Genomic DNA, 20,441 nt, shown 5'->3' on the forward strand with positions numbered 1-20,441 from the left:
AATCCATCCTTTATTTTTGGAGCCTGCCAGCCCCACTTCTGCTTTGCCCTCACCACTGTGGGTGCATCAGGAGCAAGAAATAGGATGGGGGCACAGGTAGGAGGCAAAGGGCTGGGGGTGCCCCTGGAGGGGCAGGACACAGCTTTGCAGAGAATCACATAGAAATGGTTTGGGTTGGAACACACATCAAAGATCATCCAGCTCCAACCCCGCCACACCACAGGCAAGGACACCTTCCACCATCCCAGGCTGCTCCAAACCCCATCCAACGTGGCCCTGAACTATTCCATCCACAGCTTCTCTGAGCAACCTGTTCCACCACCCTCACAAGAATTTCTCTCTACAATCCAGCCTAAACCCACTCTCTTTTGGTTTGAAGCCATTCCCCTTTTTCCTATCACCCTAAGTCCCTCTCCAGCCTTGTCACGGCTCCCTTCAGGCGCAGAAAAGCCACCATAAGGTCATGCCAGAGGCTCCCCATCTCTCGGGGCTGGGCTCAGCCCTCTCCAGCCTTCTTAGAGCTCCCTTCAGGTGCAGAAAAGCCAAGATAAGGTCACCCCAGAGCCCCCCAGAGCCTCCCCATCTCTCTGAGCTCTCTCCAGCCTCCTCACGGCTCCCTTCAGAGGGAACAGCTGCGATAAGGTCACCCCAGATCCTCCCCAGAGCCTCCCCATCTCCTGGGGCTCTCCCCAAGCTTGTCACGGCTCCCTTCAGGGGGAAAAGCCGCGATAAGGTCACCCCAGAGCCTCCCCACCCCTCTGGCCTGGCTCGGTGCTCTCCAGCCACTTTTTGACTCCCTTCAGGTGCCAAAAAGCCGCGATAAGGTCACCCCAGAGTCACCCCAGAGCCTCCCCATCCCTTCAGGCTCTCCCCAGCCTTGTCATTGCTCCTTCAGGAGGGGAAAAGCCGCAATAAGGTCACCTCAGATCCCTCCCAGAGCCTCCCCACCCCTTCGGGCTCTCCCCAGCCTTGTCATTGCTCCTTCAGGAGGGGAAAAGCCACGATAAGGTCATCCCAGAGACCCCCTGATCCTCCCCATCTCTTGGGGCTCTCTCCAGCCTTGTCAGGGCTCCCTTCAGGTGCCAAAAAGCCGCGATAAGGTCACCCCAGAACCTCCCCATCTCCCGGGGCTCTCCCCAGCCTTGTCAGGGCTCCCTTCAGAGGGAACAGCCGCGATAAGGTCACCCCAGAGCCCCCCTGATCCTCCCCATCTCCCCTGCCCGGTCCCACGGCATCCCCGGGCCCCGCCCCGTCCCCATGGCAACGCGCAGGCCAATGGCGTGCCCGGAGGATGTTTACGGGGCGTGGCGTCGCTATGGCAACGCGCGAAGCCTCCCGGAGCCGCTACTTAACCCCGCACGGGGCGGCCGCGGCTCACGGCGGCTCGGCGGGCACGGCCCGGCCCGGGCACCCCGCAGCGGCCGGCACGGGCAGCCCCGGCACCCACCGGGCCTCTCTTCCCCCTTTTCTTCTCTTACTCCCCCCTCTTTTTTTTTTTTTTTCGTTTTTTTTTGGTATTTTTTTGGTGGTTTTTTCCCCTCTCGTCTCCCGTTTTTCCAGAAGCTTCTTACTGTGTCGTGAACTTTGCCTGTCGGGAGGCGACACCGGCACCGGGACGGGGTAAGGGGGTGCGGCGGGGGTGGGAAGGGCAGCGCGGCCGGAGCCGCCGTTTGGGGCGGGGGGTGCGAGCGGGGAGGCGGCTCCGGGTGTGCGCCCTCCCGGCGCTCCCTCCTGGCCCAAGCACTCGGGATTTCGGGTTAAAATTCACGTCCCCGACACAGGATTCCCCAAAGTCTGAAGCTGCCGGCTCGCTCTGACTCAGGGTGTGCTCGGGGTGGGACCCCACCAGCTCCCCCAGCCCACCCCTGAGTTGTTCCTGGGTACCACGGGAAGTAAAAGCAGAATTAGCATCAAACCGAGAGAGGTTGGCTGCAAGGGGGGAAACTTTCAAGTATTTTGTCCTGGTGGGGAATGCTGAGAGTCAGTCCTGTGAGTGCCATGTATCTAGAGATGTGTGTTCCCAAGAAACAACCTCACTTTGTGGGATGGCAGGGCTGGATTTTGGTTGTTTGAGGGGCTTTCTGTTGGGTTTTTTTAAAATTCTTTTTCAGCCAAGAGCTTGCTGGGCAGCAGGTCAGTGAGTGACACTGAGGTGGAGGAGTTTCCCTGAGGTTCAAGGGTGCTAAAGCCCCTCAGAGTCAGTGGGTGACATTGAGGTGTGGGAGTTTGAGGCAATTTCCCCGAGGTTTAAGGGTGCTAAAGCCCCTCAGGGTCAGTGGGTGACACTGAGCTGTGGGAGTTTGAGGGAATTTCCCTGAGGTTTAAGGGTGCTAAAGCCCCTCAGGGCAGGCGTTGCAGGTCCCTGCACAGCACACCAAGCATGGGTCTCACCCAGCAGCTCCAGGAGCACCCAGGGGTGGCCCTGCCTGGCTGTCAGAAGAGACTGCACCTTGGGGAACCTCACCCCCTCCCTCTTGTTGTTGCAGGACCTGCCCCATCCCTTCCCTCCCGTTCCCGTGCAGCCTGGGAAGCACCGAGGGAGGCATGGCGTGGCCAGGCCAGGCACTGAAAGCCAAGGGCAAATTGAAGTGCGTGGAGGAAGACCTGGATGACAGCCTGCCCGACCTCATGTGGCTGAGGGACTTCACGGTGGCGCAGACTGGCCTGCCTCAGCTGTACTCCGGCTCGGACCCGCAGGACTGTTACACCATGAGCGAGAGCCTGTTCAGCCTGGTTGATTTCGAGTCTCCGTGCTCGCCGCTGGCCGCTGACCCGGCCTGCAAGGGCACTCGGCACACGCCCTGCACTCCCGTCTCCTCCTCCACCTCCTCCAGCTCGCAGCACGACCCGGCTGTGCCCCCTCATCTGGCCGGGGACATCGACTACAAGACCAACCCTCACGTCAAGCCCCCCTACTCGTACGCCACCCTCATCTGCATGGCCATGGAGGCCAGCAATAAACCCAAAATCACCCTCTCTGCCATCTACAAGTGGATTACTGACAACTTCTGCTACTTCCGACACGCTGACCCCACCTGGCAGGTAGGGCATGAGGAGCCTCGGCCGCTCTCCCTGCAGGGCTGAGCTGGGCTTTCCACAGCTCCACCCTGCAAGACAAGATCCTGCTGGGTCCCACTGGGAAAAGAGTGGCAGCAGCCTCCAGTGGGAAGGGCTGGAATGGGAAAGAACTTGGCTGGGCACAAATGCCACGGCCACAGGAGGGGCAGAGGGAAGGAGCCGTGGTGGGGAGAGCCCAGGACTGCTTTGGGAGCAGGGAGGTGCTGGTTGAGCTCCTGGCACCTGAGACTCCTCTTGGCTTCGTGGCAAAGACCTCTCAGTGCCTCCGTTCCTGGAGTTCTCATGGGGCCCTGGGTCCCTCAGGGCTGAGCACACCTGGAGAAGGTGCCAGGTCCAGTGTCCCTGGGTGCTGAACACCAGGCATGGGGCAGGGATGGAGATGCCACTTGTTGGACAAGGTCCCACTGGGATGTGCTGAAATGCTGCTGCTTTCTAAGCAGGGCAGAGCACGGAGCTCCTGGCCCCAAGGAGGCTCCATCACTGGGATGAGCTGGTGAGAGCTGCACAGGGAAGCCCAGGAGGGGTTAATTTGGGCTGCTGTCCCCAGTGGGGAGGGGACAGCCCCCAGGCTCGAAAGCTTTGGGGACAGCCTGAAGCCCAGGGGCTTTTCCCAGCCTCCTTGGCTCACTGCCCTCCTCTGTCACACGAGGAGACCTCTGGCACGTGAGGTTTTCTAGGACACGGCAGGGCTGGAGGGCCCTGGGGGGGCTCATCCCTGCTCTGGGGTTATTCCCATCCTAAATCCACAGCGTGTCACTAATCCTGATGGCAGTGCCCATCCAAGCAGGGCTGGAGAACCCCACTGCAAAGCCCAGGCATTGCCCACCTTCTCTCCAGGCAGGTGGGTCTCCAGTGGCTCTTGAAGCCCATCATGGGGAAGGGAATCCTTCCTGGTCTCCCTCCAGGGCCATTTTGGTCCCCCTCTTGCACTCCTGTGAAAGTGATTTGGAAGCAGGAGCTGGGTTGCCAACGAGTTGACTTTCTCCTGCACACTTCATGGCTGGGCATTCACAAGGTTTTTAATTAAATGTGTTCATTAAAAAAAGAAAGAAGGTTTTCAATCCCTCTCTGCAGAGATGCAGGGGGTACCCTGGACCGTTGCAGGCAGGAATGATAAATATGTTGACTGGCTGAGTAATAATTCAGCCTGGGCTGAGCGGAGTTTGGGATGGGGAGGAGAGATGGGCAGCAGAGAATTCAGCTTTCAAGTCTCTGAACCTTATAAAATTTCATTACACAGTAAAATTGGAGTTACCACAGCCTGGATTGTGTGGGGGAATATCTGTGTTCTTGCTTCTTCTTTTTTTTCTTCCCTTTTTTTTTTAATCTTTTGTTTCTTTTCACTTTTTTTTCTCCCTTTCTTTCTTTTTTTTTTTTTTTTTTCCTTTTCTTTCTTGTCCAGGCTGTGTTCTCATCCCCTATCCCGATTCCCGTACGTGAAGACAGCCTGGAAAGGTCATGCCACCCATAGTCTGGGGGGGAGATGGATATATTCCTGTGGGAGCTGAGTGCTTTGGAGAGGAGCCAACAAACCCAAGGAGCTCCAGCCCAGAGGAGGGTTTTGTTGTGTGTGTGTGTGTGTGTGAGTGTGTGTGTGCATGTTTTTCAACAGCTCTAAGCAATTGAGCCTTGTTTTTCCTATTCGGCACTACGGATTATGGATGAATAAGCATAAAGATATCCAGGCAACATTAAAAAAAAAAAAAAACACCTCCACCATATCCAATCTCTTAGTACAGTCCTGGCTTTGTGGAGTTATTTGCCCAATAACTGAGTTTCCTTTCTGATTATTCACATCACTCCAGGCACATTCAGGGTTTCAGAACAGCTCGACGGGAGCAGAAACTCCTCCTTTTCTTCCCCCCCCACCACCCTTTTTTTTTTTTTTCCCTCAGCTTATTTGAGCAGTGGCTGATGAAGATGCAGTGATTTCACACCGAGCTTCCCTGGGCCAGGAGGCACCTCTGGGGACGCGCAGGGTGGAACAGCCCACGTGTCTCTCCGTGTTCTCCCGTCTGATTTGTGCCAGCCTGGCTGGGGGAAGGCATGGTGCCTGTGTTTTGTCCACATATTTTCCTCTCAACACTAACAATAGGCACAGTTGAACTGGGGGATGCCAGCAGGGCCCTGATTGCCATCCCCCCACAGTGCTGCCATGTGTTGTCCCTTGTCAAGGGGCCATGGCCACATGGGTGTGGAGACCCACCTCTTCCTCCGTGGCACAAAGGAGGCTCCAACCTCCTCCAGCCCAGCTCCATGCCTAGAGCAATTCAAGCCAGTTTCTCCCAGTGCTCTGCATGATTCAAGGCCCCATGGCCCCAGTTTCCAGCCAAGGAGAGCCACCCAAAAGATTCCCATTGGTGGCAAGTCCTAGCTTGAACCCCCTTGGCTCCTGCTGGATGAGATGGGAGACAGGAAAACTGCTGGAGGCTCAGGGGGGAAAACTCAGGGGTTTGAGGGACTTTATAGCCTTGGAGTTCTGGATGTTGCCAGTTCTCCTTTGTTTTCCCAAAGGTCCTTGCTGACAACCTCCACCAGCCTCCCCACACAGGTAGGTCCCACAGCAGACAAGCATTCAGCCTCGGTTTCTTTCTCTTTTGGCTGCAGAACTCCATCAGGCACAACCTGTCCTTGAACAAGTCTTTCATCAAGGTGCCTCGAGAGAAAGACGAGCCGGGGAAGGGCGGATTTTGGAAGCTGGACCCCTACTACGCCAACCGGCTCAAGTACGGCACCTACAAGAAGCGCAGGATGTCCCCGGTGCAGATCCACCCGGCCTTCTCTGGGAGAGCCCAGGCAGAGGCACGGCACGTTGGCAGCCCAGCCTCCTCCTCCTGCAGCTCCAACAGCCTCCTGGAGGCCAGCGTGGCATCGCAGCAGCTGCTCAAAGAGTTTGAGGAGAGCACCAGCAGCCAGAGCTGGAGCCCCGTGGGGACCAAGGCGGGGCAGAAGCGCAAGCAGCCCTCGCCCCTGCCCACGGCCAAGGCAGCCCGGCTGCCCAGCTCTGCCCTGATGACCCAGGAGGAGCAGACTGAGCTGGGCTCCCTCAAAGGTGTCTTTGACTGGGAGACTGTCTTTAACACCAACCTCAATGGAGACTTCTCCACGCTGGTGGATATGGAGCTCCCGCCTTCCGTCAACCCCGTCACGTGCGACCTGGACTGGACAGGACAAGGGCAGCACGTGGAGTGTCCCCAGGGGCAGGAACAAGTTGTCACTGAATCCAACCAGTACAGCCTGGACTTTAATGAAACCCTCATGGCCACCACTTTCTTGGAGCATCCCTGGGATGAAGGGGCAAATGATTACCTCTCCAATTGTGTCAACATCGACCAGGTGTTCGAAGACATTGATGCCTCTTTGCTGGCAGATGTCATCAACCTGAGCAGCCTGGCACGCCTCTTGTAAGGCTGTGTAGGATGCTCTCCTCAAGCTGGGACTTAAAAGGGACAAGATTTCCTAGAGATGCCCACTTAGAGGTGACTTTTACCAGCTTCATTGTAAGGTTATTCCCAGAAACACCAGGGAAAAGAACCTACCACCCCAGGAACTGCCTGCTGTGTCTCCAAAGGACACCTCAGAAGTCTCTAGTTTTCTCAAGAGAAGAAAGTCAACACTACTTATTTTTTTACATTTTACTTTTAAAAAAGAAATGTGAATTACGATGGGTTCTTTTCCATCAGGGCTAAAATTACCTGCGAAATCCCATCTAAGACATGAGATTCCTGGTGGTTTAGGATTAGATAGACTAAAGTGCAATTTCCACACCTCTTTGTTTCTCTCTGTCTTTCCTTTTTCTGTCTCAGTGCAGTTGGTAAGTACAGTGTGATAATTAGCTGGTAAGAAAATACAGGTCCCTTCTGGATTCTCCAAGTTCAACATCCCAGCTGATTTGTGCCTAGGGAAGAAGAAAAGGTTTATAAACTCAGCAAGTGTGCCTCTTTAGATGTTTTTATATAATCTATTACATATTATATATGCAAAGAAATCTATATTTTTTAGCACTAGAATTTCTTAAAGGGGGGAGGGGAAGACTGGAAATGCAGTTTGAGAGTTGTTTTATATTTTCACTGTTTAAAGGTTTTGTGCTCACTGTTCTGTAAAAAAAGACCACACAAGGGAGGACTCCTGCACCACCAGGTTTTGTGAAGAATCCAGGAACTGGCCCTGGCAGGAGAGGAGCAGCAGGGACGGGGATGCTCCCAAAACCAGCTTTTGTATTCTTTGTACCCAAACCCCTTGCTGCAGTTGCCAAAGGGTCTGGAGCACCATGGACCCTCTCTCTCACCCACTGACATAGCCCCCCTCTGCTTTTTTGATCCAAGACTGTTGCTCTTCACTTCTCCAGCTCTTCCATCAGGCTCTGAGTGCAAGGAAAGCCCCATGGCTGGTCCTCAGCTGGTGGTGATGGAGCCACTGAACGCTCCCAGCTGGGGCTGAGGAGGAGAGAAATCCACATCCAGGCTCCATCCAGGAGCTCAGGCCAAAGACTCTGCATGCAACAGGGGACAGCAGTGGGAATGAAGTCCCATCCAGCCACGACAGGGATCCACACAAAGAGGAGCTTTGGTGTGCAGCGAGAGCGTGGTGGGGCCAGTGCAAGGCAACTTGGAAATATTTCGGGAGCAGAGCCAAACTCTGCTGAAACTTGACTTGAAGCTCTCAAGAACCAGATTCTTTGCCTCTGCTTTGCTATAGGCTGTGAGAAGTAGAGCAGCCTTTAGGTAGGAGCAAGTAGAAGCTGGAATTTTAGTGGTGTGTCTTAGACTTGGCAAAAGAAATTGAAGATTGTATTTAGATTCTGTTTTGGTTGCAAAAGCACTTAGGAGGGGCTTTGGGGTCTGTGTAGTTGTTTGTATTGACAGTGTTTCTTTTTACTTGCTGTTTTTCTTCTGTTTTCCTGCTTTGGGGATTATGTTGGAGAACTACAGAGATACTTGTGCAATTTAACTTTTTTCATGCAAAGTTATTTACAAATTTAAAAAAAATAATAATAAAGAAAAAAAAATTGAGAAGAAAAAACCCCTTTTGCCTCCTTGTTTCCTTTCCCCAGCCCAGCCCTGTTTGTAAACCCAGTCCCAGGACATGGGAGCTCTCACTTACTTGCACAATTGTGCAAATCCCCTGTGGGGAAACTGAGGCACGAACCAACCTCAGTGAGACAATGGTTACACGCCACCTGTGTGACACAAGGTTGGCTGTGCCTGGTATCCTGAGCCCTGGGAGCTGCTCCAACCCTGGGAATAACATTCCCTGGCCCTGCAGGGAGCTCCTGGGGCTGGCAGCTCCTTCGGCTTGTGCTGTGTCTCCACCTGGCCAGGTAGATGCTCCAGGATGGCCAAGTGGCTTCAGAGCCCTTTTGGGTGCAGGGTGGGGAGAAGGAGCTCCACAGAAGCTGCTCCAGCTTTGGGGCACCCACTCCTGCATGTCCCAACCCTCTTGCCCTGAGGACACAGCCCCCTTCTCTTGGGGAGCACATGAGGAGCACCCCAATAGCTCCCCAGGGATCTGCTGGATCCCTCAGCACCAGGCACAGGACACAGCCCCCTTCTCCTGGTGAGAACATAAGGAGCACACTCTCAGCTCCCCAAGGATCTGCTGGATCCCCCAGCACCAGGCACCCCAGCAGCCAGTCCCAGAGCTGCCACAGCTGCTCCCAATCCAGCCAATCTCAACCCAAAATAAGTCCTGAGCTCAGGACAGACCCTCACCTTGGTCTGTGTGTGCTTTGTGCTGGGAAGGCAGGATGCTGACCTTGGGAAAAGGTGGGGGAACAGCTTTGATGTGTCTGAGGAGGGGAATTTAGAGGCAGATCTGGGCTTTCCTTTCAGCTTTGGGGTAGTGGGGGCTGTGAATACCAGAAGGCATTAGGGAATTCCTTGTCCTGGCTTCTCCTCTCAGCTTCTAGTTAGAAGAGCTGCTCCCTTCTTCCCTCCCCAGTACTGGTGGCACTTCAGGGCTGCAAAAAAGCTGGCACTTCCCTGCCCCTCAGACCACTTCTGCACTTTGTTTTGCCAGGCACAAACACGTAGTACTGTTTGTAGTACTGTTTTCAAACCCCCTGCAAAAGAGAAGCCTCCAGTATCCCCACCCTGCCAGGGGACTTAAAAAAACAACCTTGCCAGGAAAAAATATTCCAGCCTGCCCGAGCCAGCCGAGGGGTTTAAAGTGAGAAAGGGTGAATATAAAGGAGGCACCAGGCGAGGCCTGAAACAACCCCGTTTTGTTCAGCAGCTGAAAGCAACCAAACCGACTTGGACGTGAATTTTCCTTTCTTTGGGTGCGATGGCTCGGAGAGGGAGGTGTTTTTCCAGCAGGAGCCGGGGGTGCTCGGGGCGGTGGCATCGCCTGGCAGGGGCACAGGGCACAAAGCGCGGCTGTGCTCGGTGCCAGCAGCGAGGTCGGGACCCGGCACCGGGACCTGCCCGGGCTTGCCGGGGGCAGCGGGGCTGAGGCGGGGCTGGGGCCGCTCCAGCTCCGAGATTCGCCCGGCACAGGGCAGGGATGGGCTGGGGACTGTGGGGATGGATGGAGGTGAGAGATCTCTGCAGCCAGGGCTGGAACTTGGGGTTCATTGCAAAGGGCCTGGGTGCAGGGCCCTGCTGGGAGCTGCCAGACACAGCTCAGGGCAGGCCCAAAGAGGAAGAGAGAGAAGGCAAGAGCATGGTAAAGAGAGAATGAGAGAGTAAAAGAGAGGATCAGAGGGCAAGGTTCCTGTTACAATACAACAAATCTTCTTCTGGTTGTGGAATTTGGGGTTTATTGCAAAGGGCCTGGGTGCAGGGCCCTGCTGGGAGCTGCCAGCCACAGCTCAGGGCAGGACTGAGAGAAGAGAGGGGGAGACAGTAGAAGGGTAAGAGCGTAAGGGAGTAAAAAAGGGTAAGAGAGTAAAAGGGTAAGAGCATAAAAGGGTAAGAGAGTGAGGTTGTCCTTACAATACAATAAATCTTCTTCTGTGTTGAATATTCTCATTCTCACTAACCAATCTAGTACAAGATACAAATCCTATAGCATTTACATACAGCCTATAAGAATCATTACATTACCATACTGGGTTACATTTTAAACCCTAAAACCTCCTCTTTGGGCCCCTTCTGCCAAGCTGGCAGGGTCTGCTCTGACCTTGGACCTGCCTGCAAGAGAGGGCATTGTATCCCCCCCATCAAAAGGGGATTACCTTCAGCTGGCCACACCATTGTTTTCCAGTCGTTCAGTAACTGAGGTATCTCAAAGCTTGCTTTCCTTTCAATCTTGCTTATAGTTTCTATATTCTCAAAATCTTTTGCCAAGCAATCATATTTATAAGGCTTTCCTGTTTCATCTTCCCCAACAGGGGACCCCGAGCTGGGAGTGTCCCCCTGCTGCAAGCAATGAACCAGAGCACTCCAGGGCTGGCTGCGTTTTGGGGCATCCACCAGCACACAGCAAAGGGGGTCTGAGAAGAACCCAGCTCCAAAAAGTCTCTGCAAGCTCAGCTCACTGTCCTAGTGAGGTCCTTCCCCAGCTGGTTATTAGGCACATGGCAATGATTCCTTTATTATTTATCTCTGCTATTTCCCCAGCCGTCCCCTCATCCATCATCCCTCCCTGATGGGCAAACATTGACACCTCAAACCAATCTCCCGTTCACAGAGGGAGAAAAAAATATACACATAAGCCCTTCTTTTCTCTCCCTTTCTTGCCGTGTCTTTCTTTTCCCTCCATTGAGTGTGGGGCTGGCATGGAGCCATTCTGGCAACAGTCGGCTTTCACTTGCTAATCATCCTAAATATTGAAAATCAACCCTAGAATAAACAGCTCAAAGATTGGGGCCATCTCTGCTCTGTTTGGAAATGCTAATCTCGCTGCCTTTTGTTTTCCTTGTGTGGATTTGGTGCCTTGAATTTGGAGGAGGTCACAGCTCATGGGTTCTCTCTTCATCCCCAGATTTCTAAAAATTTTTTCCCCTCTCATCGTAAAAAAATTCAGCCCATTTTAACATCCTGGGCTGGGATGGTTGGAGTGGTGGGGGGGGAGAAGGGGGAACAGGATGGAGGAGGGTAGGGAATGGACTCGCCTTGCATAGCAATGAATGAACCTCCAAAGTTTGGGAAAAACCAGGTTCCCAAACATGGATGTGAAACCCCTTGGGAACCACACTCGGACAGGGAGATGTGCTTGGGACAGCAGCTCCCTGGTGGGGATGGGGTTGGCATTGGGGCAGTCTGGCACTCACACAAGGCTCGGGGACAGCTCAGGGACTCCCTGCCCTGTGATGCTGATTTTTGTGGTGCTTTACACCTGATGGGCTGGAGGTGCCCTAGCAAACTGCAGACAGGCTGTGCTGAGCCCACAGCTGGGATGGATCAGGCTGGATGGGAGCACCTCTGTGTGGGCTGCATTGGGTGAGCTGGCTTTGAGAACAGACAGGGGGGCAAAGCCCCTGCCCTGCTCTCCCAGCAGTGACCTTGCACCTGCAGCACCCACACAGCCAGGATCACTCTCAGCACCCTCATGGGGAAACTGAGGCAGGGCCGATGTGGCTCAGAACCTGATTCTCTCGGCAGGTCTGCAGCTGTTTCAGCGCTGCCCTTGTGCGGCGTGTGGGGCTCTGCACCCTCCGGCGTGGGGAGCACATCCAGCAGGATCCCCTCGGGTGCCCGTGGCCCTCTGTGCCCCCAGGGAGCCCGGGACGGGTCAGTGCCCGTTGCCAGTGGCTGTTCCCGGCTGGCACAATGTCCCGGCAGGCCGGGGCTTGCCCTGCACGGGGTAGGGGGGAGTGCCCCGGCCACAATGCGTAAGAGCCGCCACATGGACGCGCTCGGCTGCCCCTTCCTCCTCTTCCTCCTCCTCATCCTCAACCCCACCGCCCTCTTGATGCATGCCCCAGCAGGGCCCCTGCTCCTCCAGCCCAGCTCATGGGGGGCATGGGGGGCACAGCCAGCCCCCGGTGCAGGGGCTGAGCTGCCGGAGCCGTGCCAGCATCGCCTCCTCCTTTGGGGAGCCACGTCATGCCAAGGGTGAAACTTGGCCGGTTTGCAAACAAGCGCCGGGGCCACGGGGATTTCTTTACAAAGGCTGTTTTTCCAGGTGATTTATTTCATTTATTTCCAGGTTTGGAGTGTTAGGACCGTCCCACGTCTTGAGGATGTGGGGGTTTTTTCACTGCCATCATGACAGTGAGAAAATGGCTTTAGAAATCCAAAGCAAACACACTCCTTTGGTGCCTGACTCCTTGGGATGGGTCTTACACCCCTCAAAACGGGTGGAAGAGGGGCAGGCTGCAGGCTGTGAATACCCTGGACACAGCTCTCCTGTGGGTGCTGCTGTGGGCAGAGCCAAGTGTTTGGGGAATGGCCCAGTTCAGAGCAATGAGGGACAAATATTCAGGGCTTACAGATGGGGCCAGCCAGGATAAGCAGCAGCTGGAGTGGATCCTTTGGGATGCTCCTGTCCCGTGCACAGGGACCACTGGGCTGGAGGCTGGCACAGGCAGCAGGAGGGCTTAGGGCATTACGAGAGGCGGGTGTTGACCTAGAAATTGCAAAGAATTTGGCCTGGCACCGTGCTGGTGGGCACTGTGCCAGCCTGGCAGCCAAGGGAAGCATGGCTCTGCTCTGAAATGTTGCTCCTTTCCCCCATGCCTGGCTGGGAGAGGTGACTCTGCCTGCCCCAGGAGCTCTGGGAGCATTTGGGGCTCACTGCTGTCTTCACTCCCACCAGAGGCATCAGGTTTTGCTCCTTTGGGGAGCCCATGCTCCCTCCCAGTGTGGGGTCAGTGCCAATTCTCAGCTGGGGAATGGGAGGGAGCAGCCTGGCAAGTGCTGGGGGGAGTAATGCTCCATCCTGGCAGCTTTTGGTTACGAGACACATTAACAGGCAGGAATGTGCAAACAACCAAAGGTCGGAGCTGTGCAGGGCGGCGGTGGTGGCTGCAGTCCCTGGGAGTGCAGCAGATAGAGGCAGGACCCCCTTGTCCTGCTTCAGGCAGGCAGGGATGGCTGAGGAGAGTCCCCTCTGCATGGGGCTCATTGGACCTGCACCCCTCAGCAGACCCCAAGGCTCAGTGGCAGCTCTTTGCCATCCCTGAGTGGATTCCTGCCGAGGGGATGGGGCCAGCTGCAGCCCAGCACAGCCTCCCCATTCCTGTCACATGGGGGATGTGTGCCCAGCACCAACCCACATGGCAAACACCCCCCTTCCTTCCCCAGCAACGTGGCATAGGAAGAAAATGAGCATCATCCCCCAGGCTGGCCCCCAGCTCACAAAACTCGGTGCCCTGGAGATGCCCTGTCCCAGACCAAGGTTTCTGCTACGTGCACACACATCCCACCATCCCAAACTCCGCTGGTAATCTCCAGGGAGGCTCTGCCAGGTGCTGGGTGGCTCTGCCACCTTGCTGGCCCCCAGTATGTGGCAGCTCCTTGGTGGCCCGAGGGGCTTGCCCAGAGCAGGGGGTCTCTGTCCTGCTCCCCTCACTCTGGCAGAGCACTGAGTAAACAGTGACGAGGGGAACCTCGTTAATCCTGGGCTTTCATTTACAAAAAGCCATTTAGAGCTGGCTCTGCAGGCAGTTATCAGAGCACAGGGGAGGTTTTCCCAGCAGGACCTTAATTCCCTCTGCAAATAAAGCCAGAGGGAAGGAGAGCACAGCTTGGGTCTGTGATAGTTGAAAGCTTGGAGGGGCTTCTGGGGCCAGCCTTGGAGGGGCTGATTGCCTTGAGCTCCCTCCTGCAAGGAGCAGGGAGGGCTCTTGAGGGATTTCCCTGCTAGGCTCTGTGTCAGGGCAGTTCCAGCCGTGCCACATCCTTCCCTGGAGCAGCAGCACTGGCATGGCCCTGCTCAGGGACACACGGAAATGGCTGGGAAGCTGCTGGAGCCCAAGGGGACGTGGTTTTCCAGGAGCAGTGCACATCCCTGTGGCACAAGGCAGAGCTCTGGACCCTGCAGGTCAGGATCAAAGCGAAGTCAGAAGGGCTCAGGCGTTACCAGGGAGGCAAAATCCTGTGCTAGATTTGGTTCTTGTCTCATCCCTTCAAGTTCATGGGCACATAACAGCCAAGGGAATGTGCCTAGGTACATCCCATACCCTGCCTGTGCACTCCCCATACCCTGCCTGTGCCCATCCCATACCTGTGCCCATCCCATACCCTGCCTGTGCCCACCCCATACCTGTGCCCACCCCATACCCTGCCAGTGCCCACCCCATACCCTGCCTGTGCCCACCCCATACCCTGCCAGTGCCCATCCCATACCCTGCCTGTGCTCACCCCATACCCTGCCAGTGCCCACCCCATACCCTGCCTGTGCCCACCCCATACCCTGCCAGTGCCCACCCCATACCCTGCCTGTGCTCACCCCATACCCTGCCAGTGCCCATCCCATACCCTGCCTGTGCACTCCCCATACCCTGCCTGTGCCCACCCCATACCTGTGCCCATCCCATACCCTGCCTGTGCCCACCCCATACCCTGCCTGTGCACTCCCCATACCCTCCCTGTGCCCATCCATACCCTGCCTGTGCCCATCCCATACCCTGCCTGTGCCCATCCCATACCCTGCCTGTGCCCACCCCATACCTGTGCCCATCCCATACCCTGCCTGTGCCCACCCCATACCCTGCCTGTGCCCACCCCATACCTGTGCCCACCCCATACCCTGCCTGTGCCCATCCATACCCTCCCTGTGCCCATCCATACCCTGCCTGTGCCCATCCCATACCCTGCCTGTGCCCACCCCATACCCTGCCTGTGCCCATCCCATACCCTGCCTGTGCCCACCCCATACCCTGCCTGTGCCCATCCCATACCCTGCCTGTGCCCACCCCATACCTGTGCCCATCCCATACCCTCCCTGTGCCCACCCCATACCCTGCCTGTGCCCACCCCATTCCCTGCATCCCCAGCATCCTCTCCTCACTGTCCTCTCTTGCAGGAGCAGGATTAACCCTGCCAGTGGGAAGCAAGAGCAGGCACAATTCTTTGGGGTTTTTTTCAATAAAATAGTTTATTATTTATAAAACAGCACTATATTTTAATGCAGAACTGTTCCTGGCATGAGCAGTACCAAGGCACAAGGCAAGGGACAGAAAGTCCCTGCTTTAAGAGCTACTTTTAATCGAATTTCTGCAAATCTTGTCAAGATCACACTTTTGTGCCATGACCTTTGCCACCATAAATGAAATCAGTGGACATAGGGGAATATCTGGGTCTGTTCAGCAATTCACTGCCAAGCCCTGAGCAGGCAAAGCAAAACCCCTCTGTGCCTCAGTTTCCCCCCGGCTAATCATGCTCCCTTTTCTTTCCAGTGGCATTTTGGGAGGCCAACGCCCTGAACACCTTGTCCTCGGCCAGAGGGACTGTCACGTCCCCGCCAGCAGGTGCCACTTCCTCATGCCTGCGGTGGTGCAAGCTCGCGTTGCTGAACAACGGAGGAGCGGGGCCGTGGCTCGAACCCCGCAGCCTCCACACCCCGCGCCCGCCGGGCTCCCATCCCAGCCGGGTTCCAGGAATTCGGAGCGCTGGAACCAGTTTTGTTCAGCGAATGCACTAAAAGGGACTCATTAACTCCCTTGTTACTGTTATGAGTAAGAAGCTTGACTAGGCCAATATTCAAGCAGCAATCAATTTATTATTTAATGTGGTAGAGTATGAGCAATACAGCACTGGGTACAGTGGGGGGAGTTTTCCCTCCAACTGCACGCCGATAATTGATGGTTACAGGTATTTATAGGGGTACTCATCAGTTGTTTTTCAGCAGTTTCTATTTCCAATCTTTTACTCATCAGCAATTTTCATTCCAAATCATTACATCACAATTCTATACACTATTGTGATTTTAATTTCTCAGGATGTATCTCAAAGGAGCATCCCCAGATGGTGGTGGTCCAGTTTCTGAAAGAAGAAAGACGAATCCCATCTGATGGGGTCCAGCTCCCCAGATGTGTGTCCACCTTTTAATTGCAGAGACTCTAAATCTCATAACAGTGATGTCCAGCTTCCCTTTGGTTGAAACCATAAACCCTTGAGGTGATGTTCATCTTCCTTTCTCAAGCTGTTTTTCTCTGCTTCAATAAGGCCTGAGATAAGCATATTTCCTTTATATATATTCCAAAGCTATAGTTTCAAGGATACAAGTAATATTCTAACATTATACTTCAAAAGGTTATTATTGCAGAACTCTTTATGGATTAAATGCAGGCAAAAAGCAACATCTTTAACACCTTAAATCCAATGTTCCTAAATCAACCAGGGTTAATTGCAAAAAAAGATCGGTTCAAAGGCCTTTTTCCATGCTTTATTTTCCTCAGTTATTATTAGAATTCACAGCTCTCCCATTGTCGGGGTCCACACATTTCGCATTTACAAATACACACATCGCCTGTTTGTACCTGACACGAAACACAGCTTTGCATCTCACATTACCACTGCACTGAGGATGCGACCCTTAGTTAGGCACTGTAGTGGTTTTGGTTTGCTAATTTGAGGTTTTCTTAATTTTGAGATTTTTTTGCGTGATGTAGTATTGAGTGTGATGGGTTTAGTGTTGGTTAAATCACCAATGTACTCGTTTTCTGTTGCGAGGAGGGATTAGGAGAAAGGTGAAGTAGGTTTAAAACTTTAAAAGGGTATAAAGAAGAATTTATTAATAGTAACTAAAAGAAAGCGTAATAAGAATTAGGACAAAACCTTTAGAGTACTTCTCTCTGCAATAGATATAGATAATAGATATAGATATATACAATCTATATAGAAGTATATATATATATACTTCTATACAATAGAAATATATATATACTTCTATATAGAGTAGATATATATAAACTCTATAAATACTTCTATAGTATATATATATACTTCTATACTTCTACTCTATATATATATAGAGAGAATATATATACATACTCTATATATATATACACATATATATACTTCTATAGTGTATATATATATATACTTCTATGTATATATTATATATATATACTTATATATATATATATACTTTTATATATATATATACTTCTATGCAATAGTATACAATATACTCTATTGTATACTTCTATACAATAGAATATATATATATATATATTTTTTTTTTTTTTACTGATAATGCAAAGGAATAAAACTTAAAATTTTAGTCAGTTTATCACTTCTAAAATAGTATTTTTTAGTTCACTTAGGGAGAGATGTCCTTCTTGTTAATGTTATGGAGACTTCTTTACAAGAAAAAAAATAGTTTTTTGCGGCTCTCGATTTCTTTATGAATAGCTGTTCTTTGGGGAAATCTGTAATTGTGAAGTGTTTCGTGTTTCCTACAAAGCTGGCTGCATTTCCCACCTTGTGCGCCCGTGCTGATAATGCAAATCCCAAATCCCTTCTGCGGCGGGTAAAGCGCGGCTTTGCGGGGGAAGCCGGAGGTGACTCAGCATTCCAGCCCGGCCGGGGCCGCGTCCCGGGCACGCAGCGCTGAACCGCGGGGAGGAACCGCCGGCGGGAACCGGAGCGGGAACGGAGCGGGAGCGGGGCGGGAACCGAGCGGGATTGTCCCGGCATTGTCCCGGGATGGTCCCGGAGCCGCCGCTCCGCGCCCCGCTGGGGAGCAGCCCGCCCGACCTGCGCCCACACCCCCGTGAGCTTTGCCTTCTTTAGAACACGCTCTGATGCCTTGTGAAACTGGCCTAGAGCAGAGGCTGGACAGAGCTGAAGAATAAATAGGGATTTATTAAGATCCACCTTGGGCAGCACCAGAGCCCGGCCAGGGCTGCACCCAAGATGGACCAAAATGGTCCCAAAATGCACGACCGGGCACGGGGTCTCTCACTGTGATCAGTTCTGCTCCATTTGCATCTTGGAGTTAATCTTGGATCCTCCATACTCTGGTCTCTCTCCTCTCCCACATCAAATGCAAATCCCTCTCTGAGGCTTCTGGCTGCATTAATTTTGGTTTTTGTCCAATTCCAGCTTTAGCCCTGCAGTCCCATCCTTCTTGTTTTCCTCTCTCCAGCCCACGGTGTTTGTGCTCCTGGGCCTGAGATTTGGATCATTTGTCCTTGGTGCCCAGCTGGAGCAGGAATTGTTTTGTCTCCCTACTCTGTGAAGAGAGCTCACCATCCCCTGATATGAAACTTAGACCTACACACTAAAGCAGAATAGAATCTGGAAAATATAAAACCTAAAACCTGAGGCATCAGCTCAAACTGCTGCATTTCTACCCTTTCTTTTTCCTTTCACCCAAAATAACCCCTGTGACTCTTTCCATTTGACCAGCCACTCTTTTGGGGTTTGTTTTTTTTTTTTTCTTTTTCTGCTGCTTCCTCTTGCATGTGGTGCTGCACAGGGTCCAGCGGTTTTTACACAATGCTGTGCATTTATTTCTGTACATTTATTCTCTCCTTATCACCCCACACAGCTGGCATGTGAGGTGGGTGCATCTATCCCACTTTGCTCTGAGGGTTTGTTGCTCCACAAAGGGTGAGGGAGCCTTTTTGGTGGTTTTTCAGGAAATAACAGCATTACTGGGCAAAACACACACAACTGCTCCCCAAGGGAGGTTCCTTCTGGCTCTGGCTGCCCTTTGAATGAAGGGGTGAGTGCTGGCAGAAAGAGCATGGAATGCTGTAAAGAAAAATGTGGATCTGCTGTTCTGGGAGAAAGATCTTTGCCAATCACACCAGCCCAGTGTGGGAAAGCACAGAAGGTGCTGGGTGCTGAGCCTGGACAGGGATTTTCTCTCTTATACCCTCAAATCCCCTTTATCAGGTATCCCCACAAAACACAGTGAAAAATCAGAGCCAGAGCTTGGGCACATCCAGGGGCAGCAGGACAGGGTGGGTTGTGAAATCCATTGTTGAATAAAAAAAGAGCTTTTCTCTGGAGCCCGGGGAGGTTTGACAAGGGGAAGATGGATGGGCACACCTCAGTCCCTGGGCATGGCAGGAGTCTTGGAGAGAAGCAGGACTGCAGGAGCTGGGGCTGGAGAACCTTCAGGGGCTGCAGAACCTTCAGGGGCTGCAGAACCACTCCTGCTCTGGGCTTGGGGTGATTTAGGGGACACAGGGTGTGTGACACCCCTGGCCATCCCCCTGTGCTGTGGGAGGGAGCAGCTCCCCCGTGGGATCACCTTTCTCCCTAGAAAGGGTGCAGGACAGGGGTGGGCTGACATAATTCACGCTCACTTTTCATAATTTCACTTCCCTGGTCTCAAACTCCTGGACTCTCCCTCCACATCTGTTGTGCACAAATTCAGATTTGTTACCCCCAGTGCAGTAAGCCAATTATGACACACTCAAGATAGACATTGATTATTTATTCCAGAGCTGCACAACTCTGGGTGCTCGCTGGGATTCCACAAATCAAGCCATGACAACTATCCAAACCTTTTACTATTTATACATTTTAGCAAATGAAGGAATTTGTGTTGATTTGCTACAAGCTACATTTGCTACATGTTTTCTTATTAATTATTATTCTATCTTCTATTGGGAAATTATTCTCTCACTAGCCATGCTAATTAGTCCACGTGCTCAGTCTTTCTCTTCTTTTGGGTTGGTGGGCTTTTTAGATCTGCCCCTGCTGGAATTACAGTTACTCAGAGCTGATTCAGCCCAGTTGCTGAGTTGATTTTATAAGTTCCTTCCTTATCTGGAGGGTTCTGCCAAATGTCCTCATGGCCTGTAAATTCTGCATTTTATGTGCCAACTATCAGTGGCACATCCTTCTTCCCAAGCTTTGTTAACCTCCCCCTGAGATAATTTAAAAATGTCAAACCCTAAACCTTAACAAGGCAATTCTACCAATATGCAAGTTGTTTTTCTAACAGCTGCACATCACTCAGAACTTGTTGGCTGCTACATCTTTCACGGATTAAATCTCCTTTATTGTTAATTAGCCTTGAAAGTACACAAAGATGAAACATCAAAGAACATCCTCTCTTAAGAAAATTTTACGCAACAGTGCCACGCTCAGGACGAGAGGACATAGTTTCAAGCTGTGCCAGAGGAGCTTTAGGTTGAAGGGGAATATCTTCACAAAAATTGTGATTAGTCAATGGAACGAGCTGTCCAGGGAGGTGGTGGAGTCACTGCCCCTGGAGATGTTTAAGACAGGACGTGGCACTCGGTGCCATGGTCTGCTTGCCAAGGGGGTGTTGGGGCACGGGCTGGACTAGATAATTTCGGAATCCAAAATAATTGATCCTGTGGTTCTGTCACCCATCGCGCCACTCCCAAGATGGCGGCGCAGCCCTCCCGCCACTCCCAACATGGCTGCTGGCAGCGTAGTGCGCATGCGCTGTAACCCCTGCCACCCCCCGGGCCCTTCTTGAACGGCGCCACTCTCAAGATGGCGGCGGCGCTCTGTGCGCATGCTCGGTGCGCCCCGCCGCGC

The 20,441-nt window shown here is 52.9% G+C and overlaps 1 protein-coding gene across 1 annotated transcript; it reads left to right on the forward strand.

Moving 5' to 3' along the window:
- The first annotated feature begins 1,452 nt into the window (after nt 1–1,452).
- Nucleotides 1,453–8,060, forward strand: FOXJ1 (forkhead box J1). The gene is made up of 3 exons (XM_058038873.1): nt 1,453–1,620; nt 2,487–3,042; nt 5,686–8,060. The coding sequence occupies exons 2-3, from the start codon at nt 2,545–2,547 to the stop codon at nt 6,484–6,486; spliced, it is 1,299 nt and encodes a 432-aa protein (XP_057894856.1). The 5' UTR covers nt 1,453–1,620; nt 2,487–2,544; the 3' UTR covers nt 6,487–8,060.
- The last annotated feature ends 12,381 nt before the right edge of the window (nt 8,061–20,441 follow it).

This window comes from Melospiza georgiana, chromosome 21 (assembly GCF_028018845.1).
Source record: "Melospiza georgiana isolate bMelGeo1 chromosome 21, bMelGeo1.pri, whole genome shotgun sequence".
In the NCBI taxonomy this organism is placed as follows: domain Eukaryota; kingdom Metazoa; phylum Chordata; class Aves; order Passeriformes; family Passerellidae; genus Melospiza; species Melospiza georgiana.